This window comes from Schistocerca gregaria, chromosome 4, assembly GCF_023897955.1.
Source record: "Schistocerca gregaria isolate iqSchGreg1 chromosome 4, iqSchGreg1.2, whole genome shotgun sequence".
In the NCBI taxonomy this organism is placed as follows: Eukaryota; Metazoa; Arthropoda; class Insecta; order Orthoptera; family Acrididae; genus Schistocerca; species Schistocerca gregaria.
The window spans coordinates 314,087,945-314,111,861 of NC_064923.1; the positions used below are offsets into that span (position 1 = coordinate 314,087,945).

General features: G+C 37.9%; 1 protein-coding gene across 1 annotated transcript in view; it reads right to left on the minus strand.

Annotated features, from left to right (window-relative positions):
• LOC126365881 (dynein axonemal heavy chain 6) overlaps positions 1-23,917 on the minus strand; it is a 1,020,408-nt gene that overhangs the window by 445,256 nt on the left and 551,235 nt on the right. The window contains exons 39-42 of the mRNA XM_050008578.1: positions 18,073-18,296; positions 16,672-16,927; positions 16,213-16,403; positions 4,267-4,439 (exon numbers count right to left, since the gene is read on the minus strand). Of these exons, the coding sequence (XP_049864535.1) occupies positions 4,267-4,439; positions 16,213-16,403; positions 16,672-16,927; positions 18,073-18,296 (844 nt within the window). The remainder of the gene's footprint in view (positions 1-4,266; positions 4,440-16,212; positions 16,404-16,671; positions 16,928-18,072; positions 18,297-23,917) is intronic.

A 23,917-nucleotide genomic window follows, 5' to 3' on the forward strand; every position in this document is an offset into this window, starting at 1 on the left:
ATAATATAGCACATTACAAGAAATACTGCAAAATATTAAAGACTGTAATACGGACATCAAAGCAAATATATTACAAGGAAAAGATAGTCATATCAGATAACAAAATAAAGACAATATGGGATATAGTGAAGGAGGAGACCGGTAGAACCAACCATGAATAGGAACAAATAGCATTAAGAGTACATGATACATTGGTGACAGATGTGTATAGTGTTGCAGAACTTTTTAACAAACATTTTGTAACTGTTACTGAAAAGATGGGGTTGTCAGGTTCGATAAATGCTGCTATGGAATACCTCAGACCAGACATTTCAAGTAACTTCCATAATATGAATTTGACCCTCACTACCCCAACAGAAATAATGTCCATCATAAAATCTTTAAAATCAAAAACATCTAGTGGGTATGATGAAATATCACCAAAGTTAATTAAAGAATGTGATTCTGAGCTAAGTAATATATTAAGCTATCTGTGTAACCAGTCGTTTATCAGTGGAATATTTCCTGAATGGTTGAAATATGCTGAAGTTAAGCCACTGTTTAAGAAGGGAGCTTAAGGAATAGCATCAAATTTCCGTCCAATTTCACTGTTGCCAGCATTCTAAAAAATTTTAGAAAAAGTAATGTATAGTGGGCTTTATAACTATCTTATCTCAAATAACATACTGTCAAAGTCACAGTTTGGATTCCTAAAAGGTTCTGATATTGAGAAGGCTATCTACACTTACAGTGAAAATGTGCTTAATTCATTAGACAAATAATTGCAGGCAACTGGTAAATTTTGTGATCTGTCAAAGGCATTTGACTGTGTGAATCACAATATCCTTTTAAGTAAATTAGAATATTATAGTGTAATAGGAAATGCTGCAAAATGGTTCAAATCTCATATCTCTGGCAGGAAAAAAAGGGTGTTATTAGGAAAGAGACATGTATCAAGCTATCAGGCATCATCCAACTGGGAACTAATTACATGTGGCTTCCCACAAGGTTCCATTTTGGGGCCCTTACTTTTACTTGTGTATATCAATGACCTTTCATCAGTAACATTACCAGATGCCAAGTTCGTTTTGTTTGTTGATGATACAAACATTGCAATAAATAGCAAAACAAGTGTAGTCTTAGAAAGATCAACTAATACAATATTTGTGGACATTAATCACTGGTTCATAGCCAATTCTTTGTCACTAAACTTTGAAAAAACACACTACATGCACTTCAGAACTTGTAATGGGGTATCCCACGAATATATGTCTAACATACAATGACAAGAAGATAGAAGAAGTGGACAGTGTTAAATTCTTGGGATTACAGCTAGATAATAAGTTCAACTGGGAGAAACACACCACAGAACTGCTGAAGCGTCTTAACAAATCTCTGTTTGCAATGTGAATTTTGTCAGATGTAGGGGATATAAAAATGAAAAAGCCAAGCTTAAGTTTTCCGGGCACAAAAAACATGCAGTAAGAGTTATATGTGGTGTGACCTCAAGAATATCCTGCAGAAGCCTGTTTAGGAAACTAGGGATACTAACTACTGCTTCCCAGTATATTTATTCCTTAATGAAATTTGTCATTAAAAATATATCACTTTTTAAACTAACAGCTCAATTCATGGAATCAATACTACACTCCTGGAAATGGAAAAAAGAACACATTGACACCAGTGTGTCAGGCACACCATACTTGCTCCAGACACTGCGAGAGGGCTGTACAAGCAATGATCACACGCACGGCTGAGTGGACACACCAGGAACCACGGTGTTGGCCGTCGAATGGCGCTAGCTGCGCAGCATTTGTGCACCACCGCCGTCAGTGTCAGCCAGTTTGCCGTGGCATACGGAGCTCCATTGCAGTCTTTAACACTGGTAGCATGCCGCGACAGCGTGGACGTGAACCGTATGTGCAGTTGACGGACTTTGAGCGAGGGTGTATAGTGGGCATGCGAGAGGCCGGGTGGACGTACGGCAGAATTGCTCAATACGTGGGGCATGAGGTCTCCACAGTACATCGATGTTGTCGCCAGTGGTCGGCGGAAGGTGCACGTGCCTGTCGACCTGGGACCGGACCGCAGCGACGCACGGATACACGCCAAGACCGTAGGATCCTATGCATTGCCGTAGGGGACCGCACCGCCACTTCCCAGCAAATTAGGGACACTGTTGCTCCTGGGGTATCAGCGAGGACCATTCGCAACCGTCTCCATGAAGCTGGGCTACGGTCCCGCACACCGTTAGGCCGTCTTCTGCTCACACCCCAACATCGTGCAGCCCGCCTCCAGTGGTGTCGCGACAGGCGTGAATGGAGGGACTAATGGAGACGTGTTGTCTTCAGCGATGAGAGTCGCTTCTGCCTTGGTGCCAATGATGGTCGTATGCGTGTTTGGCGCCATGCAGATGAGCACCACAATCAGGACTGCATACGACCGAGGCACATAGGGCCAACACCCGGCATCACGGTGTGGGGAGCGATCTCCTACACTGGCCGTACATCTCTGGTGATCGTCGAGGGGACATTGAATAGTGCACGGTACATCCAAACCGTCATCGAACCCATCGTTCTACCATTCCTAGACCGGCAAGGGAACTTGCAGTTCCAACAGGACAATGCACGTCCGCATGTATCCCGTGCCACCCAACGTGCTCTAGAAGGTGTAAGTCAACTACCCTGGCCAGCAAGATCTCCGGATCTGTCCCCCATTGAGCATGTTTGGGACTGGATGAAGCGTCGTCTCACGCGGTCTGCACGTCCAGCACGTACGCTGGTCCAACTGAGGCGCCAGGTGGAAATGGCATGGCAAGCTGTTCCACAGGACTACATCCAGCATCTCTACGATCGTCTCCATGGGAGAATAGCAGCCTGCATTGCTGTGAAAGGTGGATATACACTGTACTAGTGCCAACATTGTGCATGCTCTGTTGCCTGTGTCTTTGTGCCTGTGGTTCTGTCAGTGTGATCATGTGATGTATCTGACCCCAGGAATGTGTCAATAAAGTTTCCCGTTCCTGGGACAATGAATTCACGGTGTTCTTATTTCAATTTCCAGGAGTGTAGATATAAGAATAACATTCACAAGGATTTAAAGTCACTTAGTCTTGTACAAAAAGGTGTGCATTATTCAGGAACACAAAGTTTCAATAACTAGCCAGCAGCCATAAAAAGCTTAACAACCAATGAAATTCACTTTAAGAGAAGCCTAAAGGATTTATTGGTGGCCAACTCCTTCTACTCCATTGATGAATTCTGCACAATTTCAGTGCATATATATATAAAACAGAAAGAAACTTCCACATGGGAAAAATATATTAAAAACAAAGATTCCAAGACTTACCAAGCGGGAAAGCGCCGGCAGACAGGCACATGAACAAAACACACAAACACACACACAGAATTACGAGCTTTCGCAACTGGCAGTTGCTTCGTCGGTAAGTCTTGGAATCTTTATATATATATATATATATATATATATATATATATATATATATATATATATGTGTGTGTGTGTGTGTGTGTGTGTGTGTGTGTGTGTGTGTGTGTGTGTGAATCTAACTTCTGCACCATTTCAGTGCAGTAATGTGTTCATTGTAAATAACTATTATAGTAGTTGTATTACATGTTTATTACCTTATAAATAAATAAACTTTTTAATATTAAATTTGGTGCATTAGTATTTGTAAACTGACTCTTTCGTATAATGTTCATTAAAAAATGACGATCATTCCACTTAGGACCTGTGGAATGGTACATTAGCTTATTTGTTTTAGTTGTAAATATTTGTCATGTATTGTTGTTTTTCTGACATGTTCCACATCCTGGAGGACCTTCTCACTACAGATCAATTGCAATGAAAGTAAATCTAATCTAATCTAACTCAGCAGCCATGGTATCAGCTAATAAGAAAAACTCTCTGGTCACTGGCACAGTACTTCCACAGGAATATCTTTGGAGTGAGTTTTTTCTGAGTTTCTATAATATGCACATGCATTTTATATATTGTTGCTAAGCAATGAAGCATACTATTATGCACTTGTGGTCTCAGTCATTTTATCTGGAGCATTCTGAGCTAAGTCCTCTCTACAAGTTACTTAACATGACGAATGGAGTACCACCCTCTCTTTTTAGGTTATATCCCAAATATAATTATTTTTGCAGCATCAGTCCTCTAAACTTCTATGGAAGTATATTAGTTTTAGTCTGCTATAAATATATTAGTTTTAATTGTCAAACCACAAAAGAACAAGTTCTTATTCAAATCTGTTAACCTTATTACCTGAGTTCAAAATGTTGTTGATATCTTCTAGAAATTCCTCTGACACAATCTGTGAATCTGTAAAGAGAAAGGCTGTGTCCTGATTCAATGCACCTGCATTAAAATATAATAAACGAAGATCATCATGGAATGATGCGTGATCATAGTTACGTGTCAGCTCAATCTGAAAACACCTGAAAATATTAAAATAGCATTTTCAGTATGAGATTTTACAAGTAGAATATAATGAGGATCATAAATTCTGATGACACTTCTTACTAAAATTTGGGGAAAATGTAGCATTCAGCAGGAATGGACTGAATGAACCTAAATTCAAAGAAGTGTATAATATTCTGCAAACAATAACTGATTAATAATAAATTATGATACAGAACATCTGGCCTGTACTTACCTTCTGGAGGTGTTCTTGTTGTGGTCTTCTTTCTAGAGACTGGTCTGAAGCAGCCCTCCATGCTACTCTATACAGCAGATGCTTCTTCATCTCCAAGTGACTACTGCAACCTACATCATTCTGAATCTGCTTAGTGTATTCATCTCTTGATCTCCCTCAATGATTTTTACCACCCACGCTGTCTTCCAATAATAAATTGGTGATCCCTTGATGCTTCAGAACACATCCTACCAACCGATCCCTTCTTCTGGTCAAGTTTTGCCACAAATTCCTCTTCTCCCCAATTCTATTCAGTATCTCATCATTAGTTACCTAATCTACCAATCTGATCTTCAGCATTCTTCTGTAGCACCACATTTCAAAAGCTTCTATTCTCTTCTTATCTAAACTAGTTACCAATCACTTCCATAGATGGCTACAATCCATACAAATACTTTCAGAAAAGACATTTTGACTCTTAAGTCAATACTTGATGTTAATAAATTTCTCTTCTTCTGAAACGCTTTCCTTGCCATAACCAATCTACACTTTATATCCTCTCTACTTCAATCATCTTCAGTTATTTTCCTCGACAAATAGCATAACACATCTTCTACTTTAATGTGTCTCATTTCCAAATCTAATTCCGTCAGCATCACCCAACTTAATTGGATTACATTCCATTATCTTCATTTTGGTTTTGTTGATGTTCATCCTATATCCTCCTTTCAAGACAATGTCCATTCCATTGAACTGTTCATCCAGGTGCTTTGCTGTCTCTGACAGAATTACAATGTCATCGTCAAACCTTCTTTTTCCTCCATGGATTTTAATTCATACTCGAAATTTTTATTTTTTTCCTTTACTTCTTGCTCAACATACTGACTGAATAATATCAAGGGAAGGCTACAACCCTGTCTCACTCCCTTCTCAACCTCTGCTTCCCTTTTGTATCACTCAACTCTTATAACTGCCATCTGGTTTCTGTAGAGATTGTAAATAAACCTTGGCTCCATGTATTTGACCCCTATCACCTTCAGAATTTGAAAGAGACTATTCCAGTCAACATTGTCAAAAGCCTTCTCTAAGTCTACAAATGCTAGAAACATAGGTTTGCCTTTCCTCAATCTATCTTCTAAGGTAATTCGTAGTGTCAGTATTGCCCCATGTGTTCCAAAATGTCTATGAAAACCATACTGGTCCTCCCCGAGGTCAACTTCTACCAGTTTTTCCATTTGTCTGTAAAGAATTCCTGTTAGTATTTTGCAGCCGTGACTTATTAAACCAATAGTTTGGTGATTTTCACACCTGTCAGCACCTGCTTTCTTTGGGATTGGAATAAATATATTCCTCTTGAAGTATGACGATATTTCGCCTGTCTCATACATTTTGCTCATCAGATGGTAGAGTTTTGTCACCAGTGGCTCTCCCAAGGCTATCAGTAGTTCTAATAGAATGTTGTCTATGCCCGGGCCCTTGTTTTGACATAGGTCTTTCCATGCTCTGTCAAATTCTTCAGGCAGTATCATATCTCCAATTTCATCTTCATCTACGTCCTCTTCCATTTCCATAAAATAACCCTCAAGAACATCACCGTTGTATAGACCTTCTACATACAGCTTCCACATTTCTGCTTTCCCATCTTTGCTTAGAACTGATTCTCCATCTGAGTTCTTGATATTCAATACAACAGGTCCTCTTTTCTCCAAAGGTCTCTCTAATTTTCCTGTAGGCAGTATCTATCTTAATTCTAGTGCTTCTAGTGATATATGCCTCTACATCCTTACATTTGTCCTCTAGCCACCTCTGCTTAGCCATTTTGCACTTCCTATCGATCTCATTTTTGAGATGTTTGTATTCCTTTTTGGCATACTTCATTTTCTCCTTTCATCAATTAAGTTCAACATATCTCCTGTTACCCAAGGATTTCTACTAGCCCTCCTCTTTCTACCTACTTGATCCTCTGCTGCTGTCACTATTTTACCTCTCAAAATTCTTCTTCCACTCTATTTCTTTCCCCCATTGTTGAGAATCATTCTGTAATGCTCTCTCTGAAACACATTACAACATCTAGTTCTCTCAGTTTATCCAGATCCCATCTCCTGAAATTCCCACCTTTTCGCAGTTTCTTCAGTTTTAATCCACAGTTCATAACCAATAAGATTGTGGTCAGAGTCCACATCTGCCCCGGAAATGTCTTACAATTTACAACTTGGTTCCTAAATCTCTGTGTTACCATTACATAGCCTATCTGAGCCTTCCAGCATCTCCAGGCCTCTTCCATGTATGCAACCTTCTTTCATGATTCTTAAACCAAGTGTTAGCTGTGATTAAGTTATGCTGTGTGCAAAATTCTACCAGGCAGCTTCCTCTTCCATTCCTTACCCCGTTCCATATTCACCTACAACTTTTCCTTCTCTTCCTTTTCCTACTACCAAATTCCAGTCCCCCATTACCATGAAATTTTCATCTCCCTTTGCTATCTAAATAATTTCTTTTATCTGATTATCACATTTCTTCAATCTCTTCATCATCTGCAGAGCTAGTTGGCATATAAACTTGTACCACTGTGGTAGGCATGAGCTTTGTGTCTTCCTTGGCTACAATAATGCATTCACTATGCTGTCCATAGTAGCTTACCCACACTTCTATTTTTTTATTCATTACTAAACCAACTCCTGCATTATCCCTATTTGATTTTGTATTTATAACCCAGTATTCATCTGACCAGAAGTCTTGTTCCTCCTGTCATTGAACTTCACTAATTCCCACTATATCTAACTTTAACCTATCCATTTCCCTTTTTAAATTTTCTAACCCACCTAACCAAGTAAGGGATCTGACATTCCACGCTCCGATCTGTAGAATGCCAGTTTTATTTCTCCTGATAGCGACGTCTTCCTGAGTAGTCCCCACCTGGAGATCCGAATGGGGGACTATTTTACCTCCAGAATATTTTACCCAAGAGGACACTATCATCATTTAACCATACAGTAAAGCTGCAAGACCTTGTTAAAAATTATGGCTGTAGTTTCCCCTTACTTTCAGCCATTTGCAATATCATCACCGCAAGGCCATTTTGGTTAATGCAACAGATACCCCTCCATTGTAGTTGCACCTATGGTACAGCTATCTGTATCACTGAGGTGTGCAAGACTCCCCACCAACAGCAAGGTCCATGGTTCGTAGAAGGAGGAAAAATGTTTAATTCTGTCCATGGATGCATATACAAGTGAAGTGAAGACACTATTCTAACTTTCAGAACTGTATTCCTCTATAAAAATCAACATGGGATCAGCGAATAGAGACCTTGCAAAACTAATCCCACTCTGTTCATCTATGAGATTCAGACTGCCATAGACAAAGGTGCCCATGCTTGATACAGTTCTCCACTGTTATTTAGAGAACAAAACACAGGATTACTGGGTACCGGACCAAATTTGCGATTGGATTTATGACTTGCTTAAAGACAGAACTCAACGTATTATTATTGTTGTAGGAAGGTTGCAATGCCAAAAAGCTGTAGCAAAATGAAGAAAAACATGTGGAGGATCAACAACTGGTTCAGGGACTGGCAGTTGACCCCAATTTAAACAAATGTAAACTATTGTTCCATAAATAGGTGAAGAGATCCATTACTGTTTGTTATGACTATAATGTCAGTGATGAATGACTGGAAACAGTAATTACCATAAAATTTCTCCAAGTGGAATGATCACATACAAAAAATAGTAGGAGAAGCAGATGCCAGGCTGTGATTCCATGAGATCCCTCCCCCCATGATTCCGGAACCTACAAAACTGACACAAATGAAAAAATATATGCACAGCTGACAGTAACTATTACACTCTTTAGTCAAATTTTTGGGTGGAATCAATGTTCTTAAAAAGTAAGAAAGAAAAGAAAAAAAGACAACACATCATGTGACAGAAATCAGTAAGGAACATGTACACATAAAGAAATGATCAAAATTTTAGAAAACCTGGATATTTTATGCAGCAAGTCAGTAACACTTTGGTCCACCTCTGATGTTTATACAGGTATTATTTGGCTTGGCATTGACTGATAGAGTTGTTTAGTTTATCCTGAGGGATATCCTGCAACATTTTGTTCAACTGGTGTATTAGATCATCAGAAAGCTGAGACGGGATTCTTCTGAACCACTCTGAACTGAGCTCTCATGGCCAGCAAAGATGTGGAGATGCCTTGGACAGCGCTGAGACACAACTTGACTGTCACTCACCATATGGTGCGACAACCATGAGTGATGATCTGGGGTACCATGTCATTTCACAGAAACCCTTTGGTTTTCATAAGGGGCACCCTTACAACCCAGTGGCATGTGGATGATATTCTATGCCTTGCATTGTTGGCCTTCCTGGCAAGCCATCCTGGGCCTGTTTCATTAAGATAATGGCTGCCCACACTTGTTGAGTGTTTTTACTGCTTGTCTTGTGCTTGCCAAACACTACCTTGGCTGGCAAGGCTGCCAGATCTCTCCTCAACTAAGAATTTTTGGAGCATTATGGGCAGGGTCCAACAACCATCTTGGGATTTTGATGGTCTAATATGCCAGTTGGTCAGAATTTGGCATGGCATCTTTCAGGACAACATCTAACAATTCTATGAATTTCAAGCCAAATAAATGCTTCCTTAAGGGCCAGTGATGGACCAATTCGTTATTACCTTGCTGTATTTGTGAAGCTCTTTCTCTTGAATAAATCATGCTATTTTTCTGAAATTGTAATCATTTGTTTATCAGTAAATGTACATCACATCTATTTCTTTCTGCCCTATTGAGGTAATTCATTCATGGTATAGTCCCCTCTTTCCTAGTGTGTAAGTTATTTTCTGAAACCAGTTTCATTTAATACTTAGGTATTGCCTGTCACTGCACAGAATATTTACTGTTCATAACAAATGAAAGAGACTGCATATTTCTTCACATCATGCCTTTCCAACAGTGATACTTGTGTTGAAACACTGAATAGAAGAGCATTATACGGATGAAAAACAAATACTTCAGCATGCAATTTAGTGATAGTATGGGATAAGAGCCGATGTGCGTTCATGGCAATACTGAAATGTACACAATGTTAGCTAAAAGAAAAGAAGGGCAACTAGGATTTAATGTCACCAATGAAGAGGTCAACAGAGATGGAGCAAAAGTTTGGATTTGTAGTCTCGAACACACGATATTCTGGATATGAGTGTGGCATGGCAGAATTCTACCTACTGCACGTCACATGTTTCTGTGTGCAGGTTTAAAATCAGTCACAGGAAGAAAGCAAATACGGCTGACAAGTACCTGTCGGGCAATCCATAGATGTTTTAGTCAGGGTGTAATGAAGAACCATGGAGTCTATATGTAGCTCTGTGCTTATTGGGTCACTGACTACTGTTATTAAAACAAGGAGAGTTGAAAAAGAACTCTTGAAAACTCTTGACGTAACTTTGCTATAGGCAATACTTATTTTCTGATTTATGTTAAGAAAAGTTATGGTTTCAATGCCAACTTTCTTAGAACTGTAATTTAATTTGTTTCTGATGTTCAACTGTACGAGGGACTTACTGGAAGTTATATATTTATGTTGAAAGTGAGAGTTTTATTTTGAATGAAAGTCAAATACATTGTTAATTGACGAAAAGCAAAGTTTGTACGTCTACTTATTTCATAAGTAGAAAGAGTCTAAAAATTCTTATACATAGCATTATTTGACAGAGAAGAAATCAAGAGAGTTTCCAGCAGCTGGCTATCCAGCAACGAAAAGGAAGGTGGTTTGGGGGAATAAACCAAAATAACCCAGATTCACACTCACACTTTAAGTCGGATGTCAGAACGTGGTGACTTGTGTGATAGGACTGAGAAAACAGTAATTTTAAGTCAAAAATGAGAAAAGAAGCTGTTTTGTGTTGCTATAGCAACCAAACATAATAAGACAAGGGAATAACTCTGAGAAATTGGAATACATTCAAATATCCAATAGAGCAAAATTTAAATGGCAAAATGGGGAAGAAATGATAAATTCACAATGATAAAAACAGCAAAGAAGATTTCGACATATTTGTCTAAGAAGTATGCATAGAACGCTTCAACCAAGAAGATCCAGTGCAGGGAGTATACAGCTCTCACACACATCACGGGGATGCAGATGCAAAAACCAACCTACATCCAATGCCACCTGTACCAGCTGCTGTTCACCAGTGATGACCTGCCTCCACATCTGCTCAGCTACGCAACATGAATTCTACGCATAAAACAAAATTTGATTACTTTAGTACCAAGTTGTAGAAGATACTGTTGAGTGAACTTTTATTGTGTAATTATCATATTTAAAGTCAGTTTTAAATTCTTTACAAGAGCTAAGGCATATAAAACATGGAAAATATACAACAGGTTTGGGAAATTCAAGACCCAGCTATGGCTATGAAAATTAGCAAAGAAGTGCCTGACTGTGCTGAGTTGCTAAATTTAATAAAAGCTCAGAGTCTTAAGTTAAACCCATTAAATTCCTAATTAAATGCTCAGAGTGTGACTCTAAGTAAAGAATTAGACTTAGCAAATTCTCAATTAAATACCTAGAGTGAAGCTTTAAATGCTCAGAGTCAAACTCTAAATATTCAAACGACAAATTTAGGTTTGTTAAATGCTAAAGTAGACTCTCAAAGCAAAGAATTTAGTAATCTATGCGAAGGCATGGGTGCTTTGAAGACTGAGTTCGATGCTATAAGCAATAAACTAGAGAATTCAAAAGTAGATATAAAGAACGAGTTGACCTTAACCAGAAACAGAGTAACACTTTTCACATTTATCGAAAAGAACTTAACGTTGAGAGCAAATGTAATAATGTAGAATCTGAACTCTGAAAATTTAGGATCTTTTGAAAACGTGTACAATGTTAAATATAATGATGTAAGGCAGGTGTTGAATAATTTGAAAGAGAGTGTAGCTAAGCAGAATGAATTAATGCCAGTCATTCAGTCGCAAATTACAGGTGTCAATAAACAGGCAGATATTGTAGAAACAAATTTCAAAGAAAAAGTGGCTCACTCTGATAATATATATGTAATTAGTTTGGAGGAACAATTTGGAGAAATTATAAATCGAAAGGTTACCAAGAGAATAACACTCAGAAACATATTGCCTATTCCTTCTTCCTAACTTAAATGATACCGGGAAGGATATGGATGACCTGTGGAGAGAATTTAAGCTTATCCAAGATAAAGTAGAAAAAAAGGGCAACTTCACCTAATGTTGCATTAACTATTGAAGCATTGACTGATTTGCAATGGGGAGCTAATTCAGGGTTATCTAGACAATTCTCTACATTTAAGCCAGATGGAGATGTACATCTGACCCATTTCTTAAACAGATTTAGCCAAGCTTTACCAAAAAATTAAGAAGCTTCCAAGAAGATTCAATTTGCTTTGAGGTACCTTCTATGGGAAGCCTCAGAATGGGGAACAGTAAATATTGAGAATTATTCCTCTTGGGGAGACTTGCAAAAGAAATTTAAAGAGAAGTACTAGTCCGCCAGTGCACAAGAAAAGTTAATATCACACCTATGGCACCCAAAATATTATAATAATACTTGGGATACTATAAGGAAATATTTTGATTGGCATTTAGCACAAGCAAAGTATTTAGATAAGCCAAGGGAAGAAGAAGGATTTGTATATATTTTAATTAGACGACTGCCGATCTATGCGAGAAAAGACATCTTATGTAGTGATTGGAAAATGATAGAAGTGTTGCTGTCTTTTGTTGACACACTTGATGCAATAAATAAGGACCGCAACAAAACTTACACCAGAGTGAAAGTTCGAACTTTAAAAGAAATAGCAGAAATAATTTTAAAAAGTGTGAGGCAAAATTAGCAAAAGTACACCAGTATAGTGAGAAAAGTTGTAACGACAATTATCAAAAGAAACATCCACTTTCAAATTTAGATCCAGCAGCTTCTCAAGTATTTGTACCGAGTAATCATAAAACACAGAATGCGAATGTAGTATCTCATTTTGGTAACCAACCCATACTTAGGAGTAATGAGGAAAACACTGTTCGACGTGGCTCCAGGGCCAGTGCCCTGGTCGTGGAGATACATTAGAAGCCCTTATTACAAATAAGTATGTTAACTTTACACACAAAATACCCACAAACGAATGGTTGCTGCTTGAAGAACCAAGCTTAGCTACTAATAACCCACAACCTATAAATGCAGGGACAATGGAAACTTCTGAGGTTAAAATATTTATAGATTCTAGAAGTGAGGTATCACTCATCTCAAATGCATTTTTTAACTCGATACAGAACAAACAGCACTTACCATTATTGTCAGTGACTGGAGTATACATAATCAGGATAACAGGAACAAAAAGTAAACTTGTAAAATATGAAACTCAAGTAAACTGTAGTATTGGACACAAATTATTTCATCAAATGCTATTAATAGTAGAGAATATTAATAGAGATGTACTGTTTGGTTTAGATTGGTTGTTGGAGTTTAAAGTCATCTTAAACTTTCACAAACAAACAATTGAGTGTAAGTGTCTGTGATTAACAGATAAAGCACAATTATCAGCAAAATCGATATTGTGGATCAAGTAACATATCAAATTGATATATAAGACAAGGCCCATCATGATGTGAGAACTTCCAGGTGTTGTAGGGGAAAATGTGTGTACATATGGAAATATGTGCCCATATACAGAAGTGCCCATATATAGAAGTGGATAAGTAGAGGAGGACTCTAGGGTGTGAATGATATATTAAAGAATGAATGCAAAGTTTAAGATAGATTTATATCTTTGCCAGAAGATACTTAATTATGGTATACATGGAAATGTATACTAGGGTAATGAACCATGAGGCCTACTCAGAAATGATAAGAGGGGTGTACCTGGCGTTCACTAAGTATAAAGAGCAGGCGTACCTAAGTGGAGATTGAACGATCTGTGGCCTAAAAAATCGGGTTGTTTTGTAAGGGGTGTACCCACCAGAATGAAGAGAGGAAGTGTTCTCATAAAGCCAGCCCACAAGCAAGGAATAGGTGCTGGTCCTAGGGGAAGGGGACAGTATCATGACAAAAGTAACAAATTTTATAGACATTATTCTGGGAAGTGTGAAAAAATTCTATGAATGACTATCATTATTATGTTTCATGGAAACAAATGAGTGATTATTGTCAAAAGAACACTTTTATTTCGTCCAGAGTTCCTCAAAGCTACAATTAATGAAAATAGTACATACTAGGAAAACGGTAGTACCAAGGATAAGAATAGAAAATCGAGTACTCATATGTCATAAACACCTGAAGTTTACGTTCATAGAGTGGAAAAAAAATAAGAGTCCTCACAATTCCTAAACATTAGTAAAGCTGACTAAAACCACGAGTAAATGCTCAAGTCTTAATAACAAAGTAATATAAGAAAAGAATAGAGAAACAATAAGCGAAACATTGTTGAAGAGAGGACAGAGAATTGTTATTGAAAGGAAAGATATGTATGTAAACATATGTGAGAAATGTATACTGTTAGGATATGAAATGTTATTATGAGTGATATTATTTGCATAATGATTATGTGTAAAATATCACGTGTTTGATCTTGGGGGGGGGGTGGATATGTATTGATTTGAGAATTTCTGTGTAAATTCTAGACCACTCAGCCTTCTACTGTCTCAAACACATGATATTCTGGATATGAGTGTGGGATGGTAGAATCCTACCTACAGTGTGTCACATGTTTCTGTGTGCAGGTTTAAAATCAGTCGCGGGAAGAAAGCAGACGTGGCAGACAAATGACACCCACAAGTACCTGTCGCACAATCCATAGATGTTTTAGTCAGTGTGTAAGGAAGAACCATGGAATTTATATGCAGCTCTGTGCTTATTGGGTCTTTGCCTATTGTTATTAAAATGAAGACAGTTGAAAAAGAGCTCTTGAAAACTCTTTGACGTAACCTTGCTATAGGCAAGATTTCTGATTTATGTTAAGAAAAGTTATGGTATCAAAGCCAACTTTCTTTTAACTGTAATTAAATTTGTTTCTGACATTTGACTGTATGAGAGACTTAATGGAAGTTATATATCTATATTGAAAGTGAGAGTTTTACTGTGTATGAAAGTCAAATACATCGTTAATCGATGAACAGCTGTATGTCTACTTATTTTATAAGTAGAAAGGGTCTAAAAATTCCTGTACCTATCATTATTCAAAGGAGAAGAAGTCAAGATGGTCTCCAGTAAAGAAGAGTGGCTGCAAATTCCAAGTAGGTAACCTTGTAAAGAAGTGGAAGGTGGTTTGGAGAAATAACCTGAAATAACCCAGATTCTCACTCACACTTTAAGTTGGAAGCATTAGAGATTGGGTAAGGATAGTGAGGGAACTAATGTGTGATTTTTTCAAAGGAACTATCCTACCATTTCTTTAAACATTTTGTAGGAACCACAAAATCATTTGTATCTGGATGTCTGGATGGATATTTGAATTACTGTGCACCTGAATGTGAGTATCTTAGCATGTGTGCCACCTCATGTAGGATGTTTTCTGAATACTGGAGTATAGCAATGAGTATTGATCAATCAAAACTGATGTTCTGACACCATCTTATGCGAGATGGAGTGGTAGCATCCATGCTGTTGGACCAGCTTCCATTGACGGGAAATGCACAGGCCTCGGACTACTATGGTAACCTGAATGCTATTGCTGAGATTCTCTCCTGCAGATCATAGCGTTTTGGGACAAATAACATTTCAACCTTTCCTACAGTAGTGGTTATATGTTAGTTCAGTTCCATTATACCACCTGTTACCTGGCAACCTGTGTTTCTGAGAGACATAATACAAAGTTGCAGAAATGTGATGTTTGCCATATTGCTGGATATAAGATGTACTCTTGACTGCCCTGGTAACATAAGGAGGGTTTTCATTGGGCATGTACTGTCTCTCCTTCAGCCAACACTGTATGCCAAAGTTTTGCAGGACATCATCTAGGTATTTACCTATTGACCTATTTGTGCATCATGTTCTTCTAATGATGACAGCAAATTCTTTATGTTCTTACAAACAAACTGTGAGGCAGGGGATTCTACAGGAATGTATCCAAGCCCTCTTTGATTCAGTGTAACAGCCAGAGGCCCTGATTACAAGTTAGGCCTGTACATCATATGTATTATAAAAGTAAATGACCTTTTACAGTTGTGTATTACTAACCACTTGGGCACAACAAGGTACAAAATCTATAATATAACGCTCATATCAGTGAAATATGTCTGTCTTGATATAGTAATTTTCACTAACATTGCAGTATCTGTCTCATAATGGCTTATGGTGACTAAGAGTAAATTTCTAAATTATGATTAACTAGAATACAATGGACTTGATAAACATATACTGAAATTTGTGAGGGGCCATTGTTTATCAAGAGTAAGAATTTCTGTTGCATTGTTGTAACAGAAATACTTCTGGAGCCACCCCTGCAATAATAGCAATATTTTGGTTGAGTATTGCTGCTAAAAAAGATGGGGAAATTTTTGATTCATTGTTGTTTTTAGAATACAGCAGTAAAAAACTTACTTGTATCCACAGAGATGTGCTGCAAGTCGGGTTAAGCTTTGCTTACCCATTCCTCCTACACCCACCAACAGTCCATTTCCTCTTTCTGCTCTTAAAATTCGTGCCAGGCGAGTTATGTGTTCCAGAGCATCCATAAAAAATATAAGTTTCATTTCTTTGGGTGTCGTTAAGTTGTAGTCTTCTAAATAGTCCTTGATAAAAACAAGTTTTGTCACTCAATTGTATAACCATGTAACATCATTAATACTAAAGTTCTATTTCCACAAGAACTTTTTCTGAGGCATTTAAAACAGCTACTTTTTCTTATGGATTACTGTAGAAAATAAAGAATACTGTAGCCTGGAAATTGTTCAAAATTGTTCTTATATCATAAGGTTCAGATACAATGATGAACTTCTGTGAATCCATTCAAAAGACCAATTGTTAGCAAAATTACTTTTATTAAAAAATAATTCATACCTGAGCTACTTTCTTGAACTTCTCAATGTCTGTTATTTCTTCATATACTTTGTCCTCTTTAGATGCTCCCATAACCATGAAATCACCAAAGAGAAGAACAGGTGGGTGAAGAATTATTTCCTCTTCAGGCAACTGAATGACAGGATCTCCATAGGTGCGATTGCATACCTCATACATTAATTTATAAAAATAGCTTTTATCTTCAATATTTATTAAACGGTCATGAAAAACTCGCAGGCATTCATGATAGAACAACCTAGTCAGAAAGTAGAATCATGTTATGTATTCATGGGATGGTAAGTTTGAATGATACTAAGTTTTTCATTTAATTTTGTGAGTTAAGTAAAAGGTGAAAATTTCAGGCTTGCATTAAGATATTTTTGTAATTATAATGCAGTGATTACAGTCTTGAGGTATCCCCACTTCAACTCTATTTTTGAATTTGCTGTGTCTTTAGCTCTGCTCCAATAATTCCTTCAACAGTGCTTGGTAAGTGGATACTTATCTTCTAACACGTATGTTACTGACTGAAAAATGGAAGTAAAGACAAGAAAAATATGTAGTTTTCATATCATAGCAGACTGAATGAGATACATAGGAGCTGACATATTCATTAGTTTAGTATGTGACTTCTTTGCCTGTAGGAAGAAAGAAGTAATTCTTGAATGAAATATGACTTTTAGAGGTTAAAAGCACTAGCCAATGACAGGAGAGCAGGAAAGGATAAAAATTTCTTAAGAAGATTAGACTGTTTATAAATCTCCCATCATTTAGATTCTTACAATATCCAAAATACAGCCATTTGTCAACAACATGAACAAAAACTTTGAATGTACAATAATATGACACATAGTCCTTTATAAATATCAATAAAAATGACACTATTAGATGTGTAATTGATAAATCCAATAAAGGCTGTTGTCATAGCAATCAGTCTGAAGACTGATGTAAATCACTTCATATATACATAGCTCCTGTACCCCCTATATCTGTTATACCTTGATTGATTGGGAGCCTTTTCAATTTTGACCTCCTGCACTTCACTCTATTATGTAATTTAGTTACATTGTCTCACAAAGCCCTTTTTAATTCAGTTCAGAACCTCTTTATTCTCTTTTTGTCTCTACTGTTTATACTCCACATTTCACTTCCATATAACGAAATACACAAATGTTCATAGAAAAGGCTACCCAATGGTTAAACTTATATTCAATATTACTATTTTTCTCACTTTTATGAAACCTTTCCTTGCATTTACTGATTTGTATTCATTTCCTCCTACAAATTATTAAAAATGTTTCAATGTTTCTGTCATAAACATGAAACTATTGTTACCACTACAGCTTACATCTATACAGCACAGAGTTACAGCATTTAATAGAAGAAAGAAATGTAGCTTACCTCATCATCTGAATAGCTTCCCTCACAGTGCCAGCATCTGCTTGCAGTACACCTTGTATACACTTGGATAAATCACGCAGATTGAAGACATAGTGGGATTTTGCAGGTGTGGGCAGGAGGTCTTCTGATATTCGATTATATATTTCCACTGCTGAATTTACAATAATATCTCCTAAGTCTTTCACTGGGTTTGTGAAATCACTAAGAAAGCCACGCAGTATTACCTAATTAAATGAGAATAAAAATATAGTTAAATGTATTTGATTTTAAAATAGAAAGTAATTTCTCAAGCACTCATACTAGTGATGACTCAGTTTTTATGCAAAATGTTTTGAAAAGCCTCATAGTAAACTTTTTCAAGTACTTCAAGGAACGGTCATAGTTTAGTTTCTGCAAGAAGTGCAACTACACTGTGCAGTACCATTTGGAACATAATATGTATAACTGAAATTGACTCCAAGAACTTGCTAAACCTTTTGATACATATTTGCTTTTGATGCTGAAACCAACAGTCTGCAAAGCATTCAATGTCTCAGCATTTCTTACTGTTGACAAGTCAAATGCAGCCACCTACAGTATGTCAAGATTAAAAAAAGTTGAGGGATTAAGGTTTATGGGAAACTAGTGTGGGTGCCAGAAAGGAAACACACAACTGACAACTAGAAAAGTGTCTGAAGATATTAACAAAATAAGCCTTGCTTAAATTTGATTCTCAGTATTTGTTTATTAGGATTTCTGAAATCATTACTTGAGAGGACTCCTCAAGTGCACTATCCAAGAAACGTGTCATGTACTGCCTGACATTTATCATGGGTGTACACCATTACTGACATATGATATACATGACCACTCCAGGTGGCACAGTGCTCAAGATTCCTCACTTATCTAGTTGGCTATTCAGTCAGCACCACATATGACGTGCCACATAGATATGGGATTTGAGACACAAATGGTTTCTGGAGGGTTAAATCATCTACAGCATTACGAAGTAGACCAATCATCACAGATGATGAAAGTTAAATATATTCAAATGATTTTCTTAGTTTGTTTTGTGTCTTAGTATTGCTCTGTTTCACAGGCATTTAGTGTAAAATACCAGTCTTTCTCAAGGAAGAGGTATATACTAAGAATCAGAAACACATCAGTGCTGATGCAATCTAGAGAAAAGTCTATATAATATATAGAAATGTCACATGTGATTTATTTCACTCTTATTACACATTAAGATCAAAGATAACCTAGTTTAGCAAAGAAAACCAGATGCATAAAACATTCTTTGCCAAGCATCTGACTGAGCGAGGTGGCGCAGTGGTTAGACACTGGACTCGCATTCGGGAGGACGACGGTTCAATCCCGCATCCGGCCATCCTGATTTAGGTTTTCCATGATTTCCCTAAATCACTCCAGGCAAATGCCGGGATGGTTTCTCTGAAAGGGCACGGCCAACTTCCTTCCCTACTACGATGAGACCGATGACCACGCTGTCTGGTCTCCTTCCCCAACCAACCAACAAACCAAGCATCTGAGCAAATCATCTGTCACTCAGCTGTGTCTCCTTTATAATACTGGAATGAGATGTAAAGAAAGCAGTATTGTTGTGTGGGATATGACTTTCTTGAACATTGTAATTAAGTCATTAATGGAATAATTGCCCTACAGCCCTTACAAATGGCATGGAATATTTAATTTAGGTTTTAGATATATTAAGGGCTATTGGTTGCAGCAAAGCCAAGAAAACTGGGGATTTATGTTCAATAGAATACATAATTGGATGCAGAACAGATATTGACAGAGGGAAAAGGGAATACGAGTAGTCAAGATAAGGTATAACTTGTGCCACTTGACAATGCGCCTCAGAGTAGCTGGAGATAATACTGAACATATCCTAGACTGTTTGTAGGGTCACACATTATTGACACTATTGTTTGTACTACTACTGCTGGTGCAATATTAGGTGATGCCTAATTCAGCTATGTTTTCTGTTAATGGACATTAATTAATATATTTAATTTTTTTCATTTCATAAGGATTTAGTTTTGATTGTTGTTCCTTTTCATTTCAGTTAGCTTTGCAGTGGACCAAGGACAGCTGTAGAGAAACCGATGTGAAACATGAGCAGTTCTAGTTTGTCTTGGGATGGGCACAGTAAGGGAGACAGGGAAGACATGTGCAGGAGCTGCAGGCAGACCAGTGGTAGACATGTACACACAGTCCTTTATTCAGTCATTCAACATGATTCCTCCTTGAACATGAACAAGTCTTTAATTATTCCATCCTGCTAGTGCACATAATATTCTATGTTGAGCTGCAGGCAATGACATATGGCAAGCAGCATGCATTCACAGCATAGGAGACAGAACACTGTGCTGGTATCTCCAGTATGTGAGATGAGCTCAGACAGCAGGATGTGGCTACACTGCGGTCACAGGTGGTCACCAAGTCTTCTCTACTGTGGAAGGTCACATCATCCCAGTGGCACAATGAAGGTTTTGCCAAGAGTTGAAGTCTGGAGCGACACTGAGGAGCAGGGGCTGGAAGCTGCATGGTGCTGAATGCCACAATGGGCAGAGAGGGAGACACTTTTATTTGCAACCCAGGTGTGGCAGACATTATGGCGAAGACTCCCACCTGACACAAGGCATGTGCCATGCATGGCACTGCCATACAGATCATGCTGTAGCTAGGTGGTCTGGCAAAGCTGGGGTCTGGCATAATTGACAGCATGTGTCAATGATGTGAGTGTCAGTCAAGCTGGAATAGCTTCTTGAAAACTAGTCCCAGTGCATGACACCTGGAATGACAACACAGAAGTCTTACTGCTGCTGATGGGTGCTGATCAAGCATGAGTGGTGGCTGACTGTGGCTGATGTCCATCTCTTGTGCTGTGGGCTAATTTTGGTGCTCACGGTCTAATAACATAGTAGGTGACCACGCAGTACAGTCACCAGTATCTGCTGTCTGGCTGTGGTATCATTGCAGTTCTGGGCTCTGACTTCTGCTTCAAAATCTCCTACAGTTTTGTCCTGTTACAGTCTCCCCCCTTCTGCAAATAAAATTCACCCTTGAATTTCGTCAGAACACATACATATTTACAGTCATTTATACTTTATATTTGTTCCTCCACTCGTTGTATCATATTATACATTATTTGTCTGACTTCACTAGCACTGATCTACATTTTCTCTCAACCGCTGAGCTAGTATGTTCTCATCTGCACACTTTTTACTTGTAGTCAGTTTTAGTCTTATTAGAAGCTACATCATCTCATATTGCAGGAAAGGAAAGAGGTTCAAGAAAGATATCCTGTCTGTAAATGTGCTAGCCTATTCACTTATTATTTACGTGCTAAAATTATCATCCAACATATATATCACATAAATATAGTAACTAAGAAGGAAAAAACCCAGAAAAATTCTAGTATATCAGATTAAGATACATTCATCATTTACAAAACAATATTACACACTTACAGCACTAGCAGCAAAAAGAAACCAGGCATTCCTTTACATCAATCTATATAGTTACTAACTTGTAATGAAAAGTTTCTACAAAATAAAGTGGTTGGTAGAAGTGTTTCCATTGTCATCTTATAAATCATATTAACTGGGCAGAACTCTATAACAAACAAAATTCTCAGACATCATTTTCACAATACATCATTTTACATATGTAATACTTTATTATAATCACTATTCTAACTATTCTTCACAACAAATCTCCAGTACTTCATAGTAAACCTCAGTATCTCCAAAACCGGATACTCTTCACTCCATATCAAAACAAATAGGCCACTGGTCCCCTTTTCACTGAGCTCTGTGATACTGCGGACATACTTCATGGGTCACTGTTTCTTTCCAGCTAACCTCCTGTGTCAATAATACATTTTACCTCTCACTCCCAGAAACTACTCACAAGGATACATTACTGCCTATAATCCACATTTGAAAAACTTCATAAGACTTCCCCATCACCTGCTACCACAGTGACAAACTTTTAAAGAAATTGTTGGTGGGTTTGCTGCTGTTATGTGCACTGCCACTGACAGAGGTCTTCTGCCATCAGCATTCTGTGTATCTCCTTGGTCATCATTGACCCATCGGTCTCCAAAACATGTCAATTCTGACATAAAAAATGACAGGTGATGCAGAATCACTCAATATTGGGTGCCAAAATGCAATCAACCACGGACAGGTGCAGAGAAACCTGAGAGAAACAAGAGCAGTTCTAGGTTGTTGAGGAGGGTCTGAATTTTTCTGCGGGTGTGGTAACATCCATAGATGGTTTGGGAGACAGAGGAGGCACGTGGAGAGGTGGTAAATAGACCAGTGATGGACATATACACAGTACTTTTTCAGTTCATTCAACTTGATTTCTCCTCGAATGTGAACAAGCCTTTAATTATTCCAACCAGCTACTACGGTCATTCAAGTGCAGGTTCTTCATCATGTAATATTCTGTGCTTACCTGTAGGTGATGACATATGGCAAATGACGTGTATGCACTGCCAGGAGAACTCTGTGCTGGCATCTCCAGTTTGTGTGGCAAACTGAGGCAGCAGGACACAGCCACACTGTGGTCATGGTATTCTCTACTGCAGAAGGTTGTATGATCCCAGTGGGATGGCAATGACATTGCACTATGTTGACGTCTGGACCCATTATGAAATGCAGCAACTGGCAACAGGCATGGTGTTCGCTACCCATGCTGGGCAGACAAATAGAGGTCCCATATGTATAACCCGCAGGAAGCACAATTTACGGCAAACACTCCCAACTGACAAATAACAGGTGCCTTGTGTGGCCCTGTGTGTTGAAATGAAAAAATAAATAAATAAAAAATCATATATTATTATTAAATATTATTGACATGTACATGAAGACACATTTTTGTAGGATATAATACAAATGCGTTATCAAAAATGTGCTGTGCTTATTTGAATTTTCCTTGGCTATTGGACTTCACTTATATTTCAATTGTAGTTGCAGGCAGCGGACTCCAAGAACCTCAGTGCTTGTCATAATCAAGAAAATCCTCCTTATATGGTCTTCATTTCACTTCAATAAATAAAAAAAATACTTGATACTGTTGTTCAATATACTATTATTGACGTTGTTGTTGTGGTCTTCAGTCCTGAGACTGGTTTGATACAGCTCTCCATGCTATCCTATCCTGTGAAAGCTTCTTCCTCTCCCAGTACTTACTGCAACCTAAATCCTTCTGAATCTGCTTAGTGTATTCATCTCTAGGTCTCCCTCTATGATTTTTACCCTCCACGCTTCCCTCCAATGCTAAATTTGTGATTCCTTGATGCCTCAGAATATATCCTACCAGCCGGTCCCTTCTTCTTGTCAAGTTGTGCCACAAACGCCTCTTCTCCCCAATTCTATTCAATGCCACCTCATTAGTTATGTGATCTACCCATCTAATCTTTAGTATTATTCTGTAGCACCACATTTTGAAAGATTCTATTCTCTTCTTGTTCAAACTATTTATCATCCATGTTTCACTTCCATACAAGGATACACTCCATACAAACATTTTCAGAAACGACTTCCTGACAGTTAAATCTATACTCGATGTTAACAAATTTCTCTTCTTCAGAAACGCTTTCCCTGTCATTGCCAGTCTATATTTTATACCCTCTCTACCTCAACCATCATCAATTAATTTGCTCCCCAAACAGCGAAACTCCTTTACTACTTTAAGTGTCTCATTTCCTAATCTAATTCCCTCAACATCACCGGACTTAATTCGACTACATTCCATTATCCTCATTTTGCTTTTGTTGATGTTCATCTTATATCCTCTTTTCAATCCATTCCGTTCAACTGCTCTTCCAAGTCCC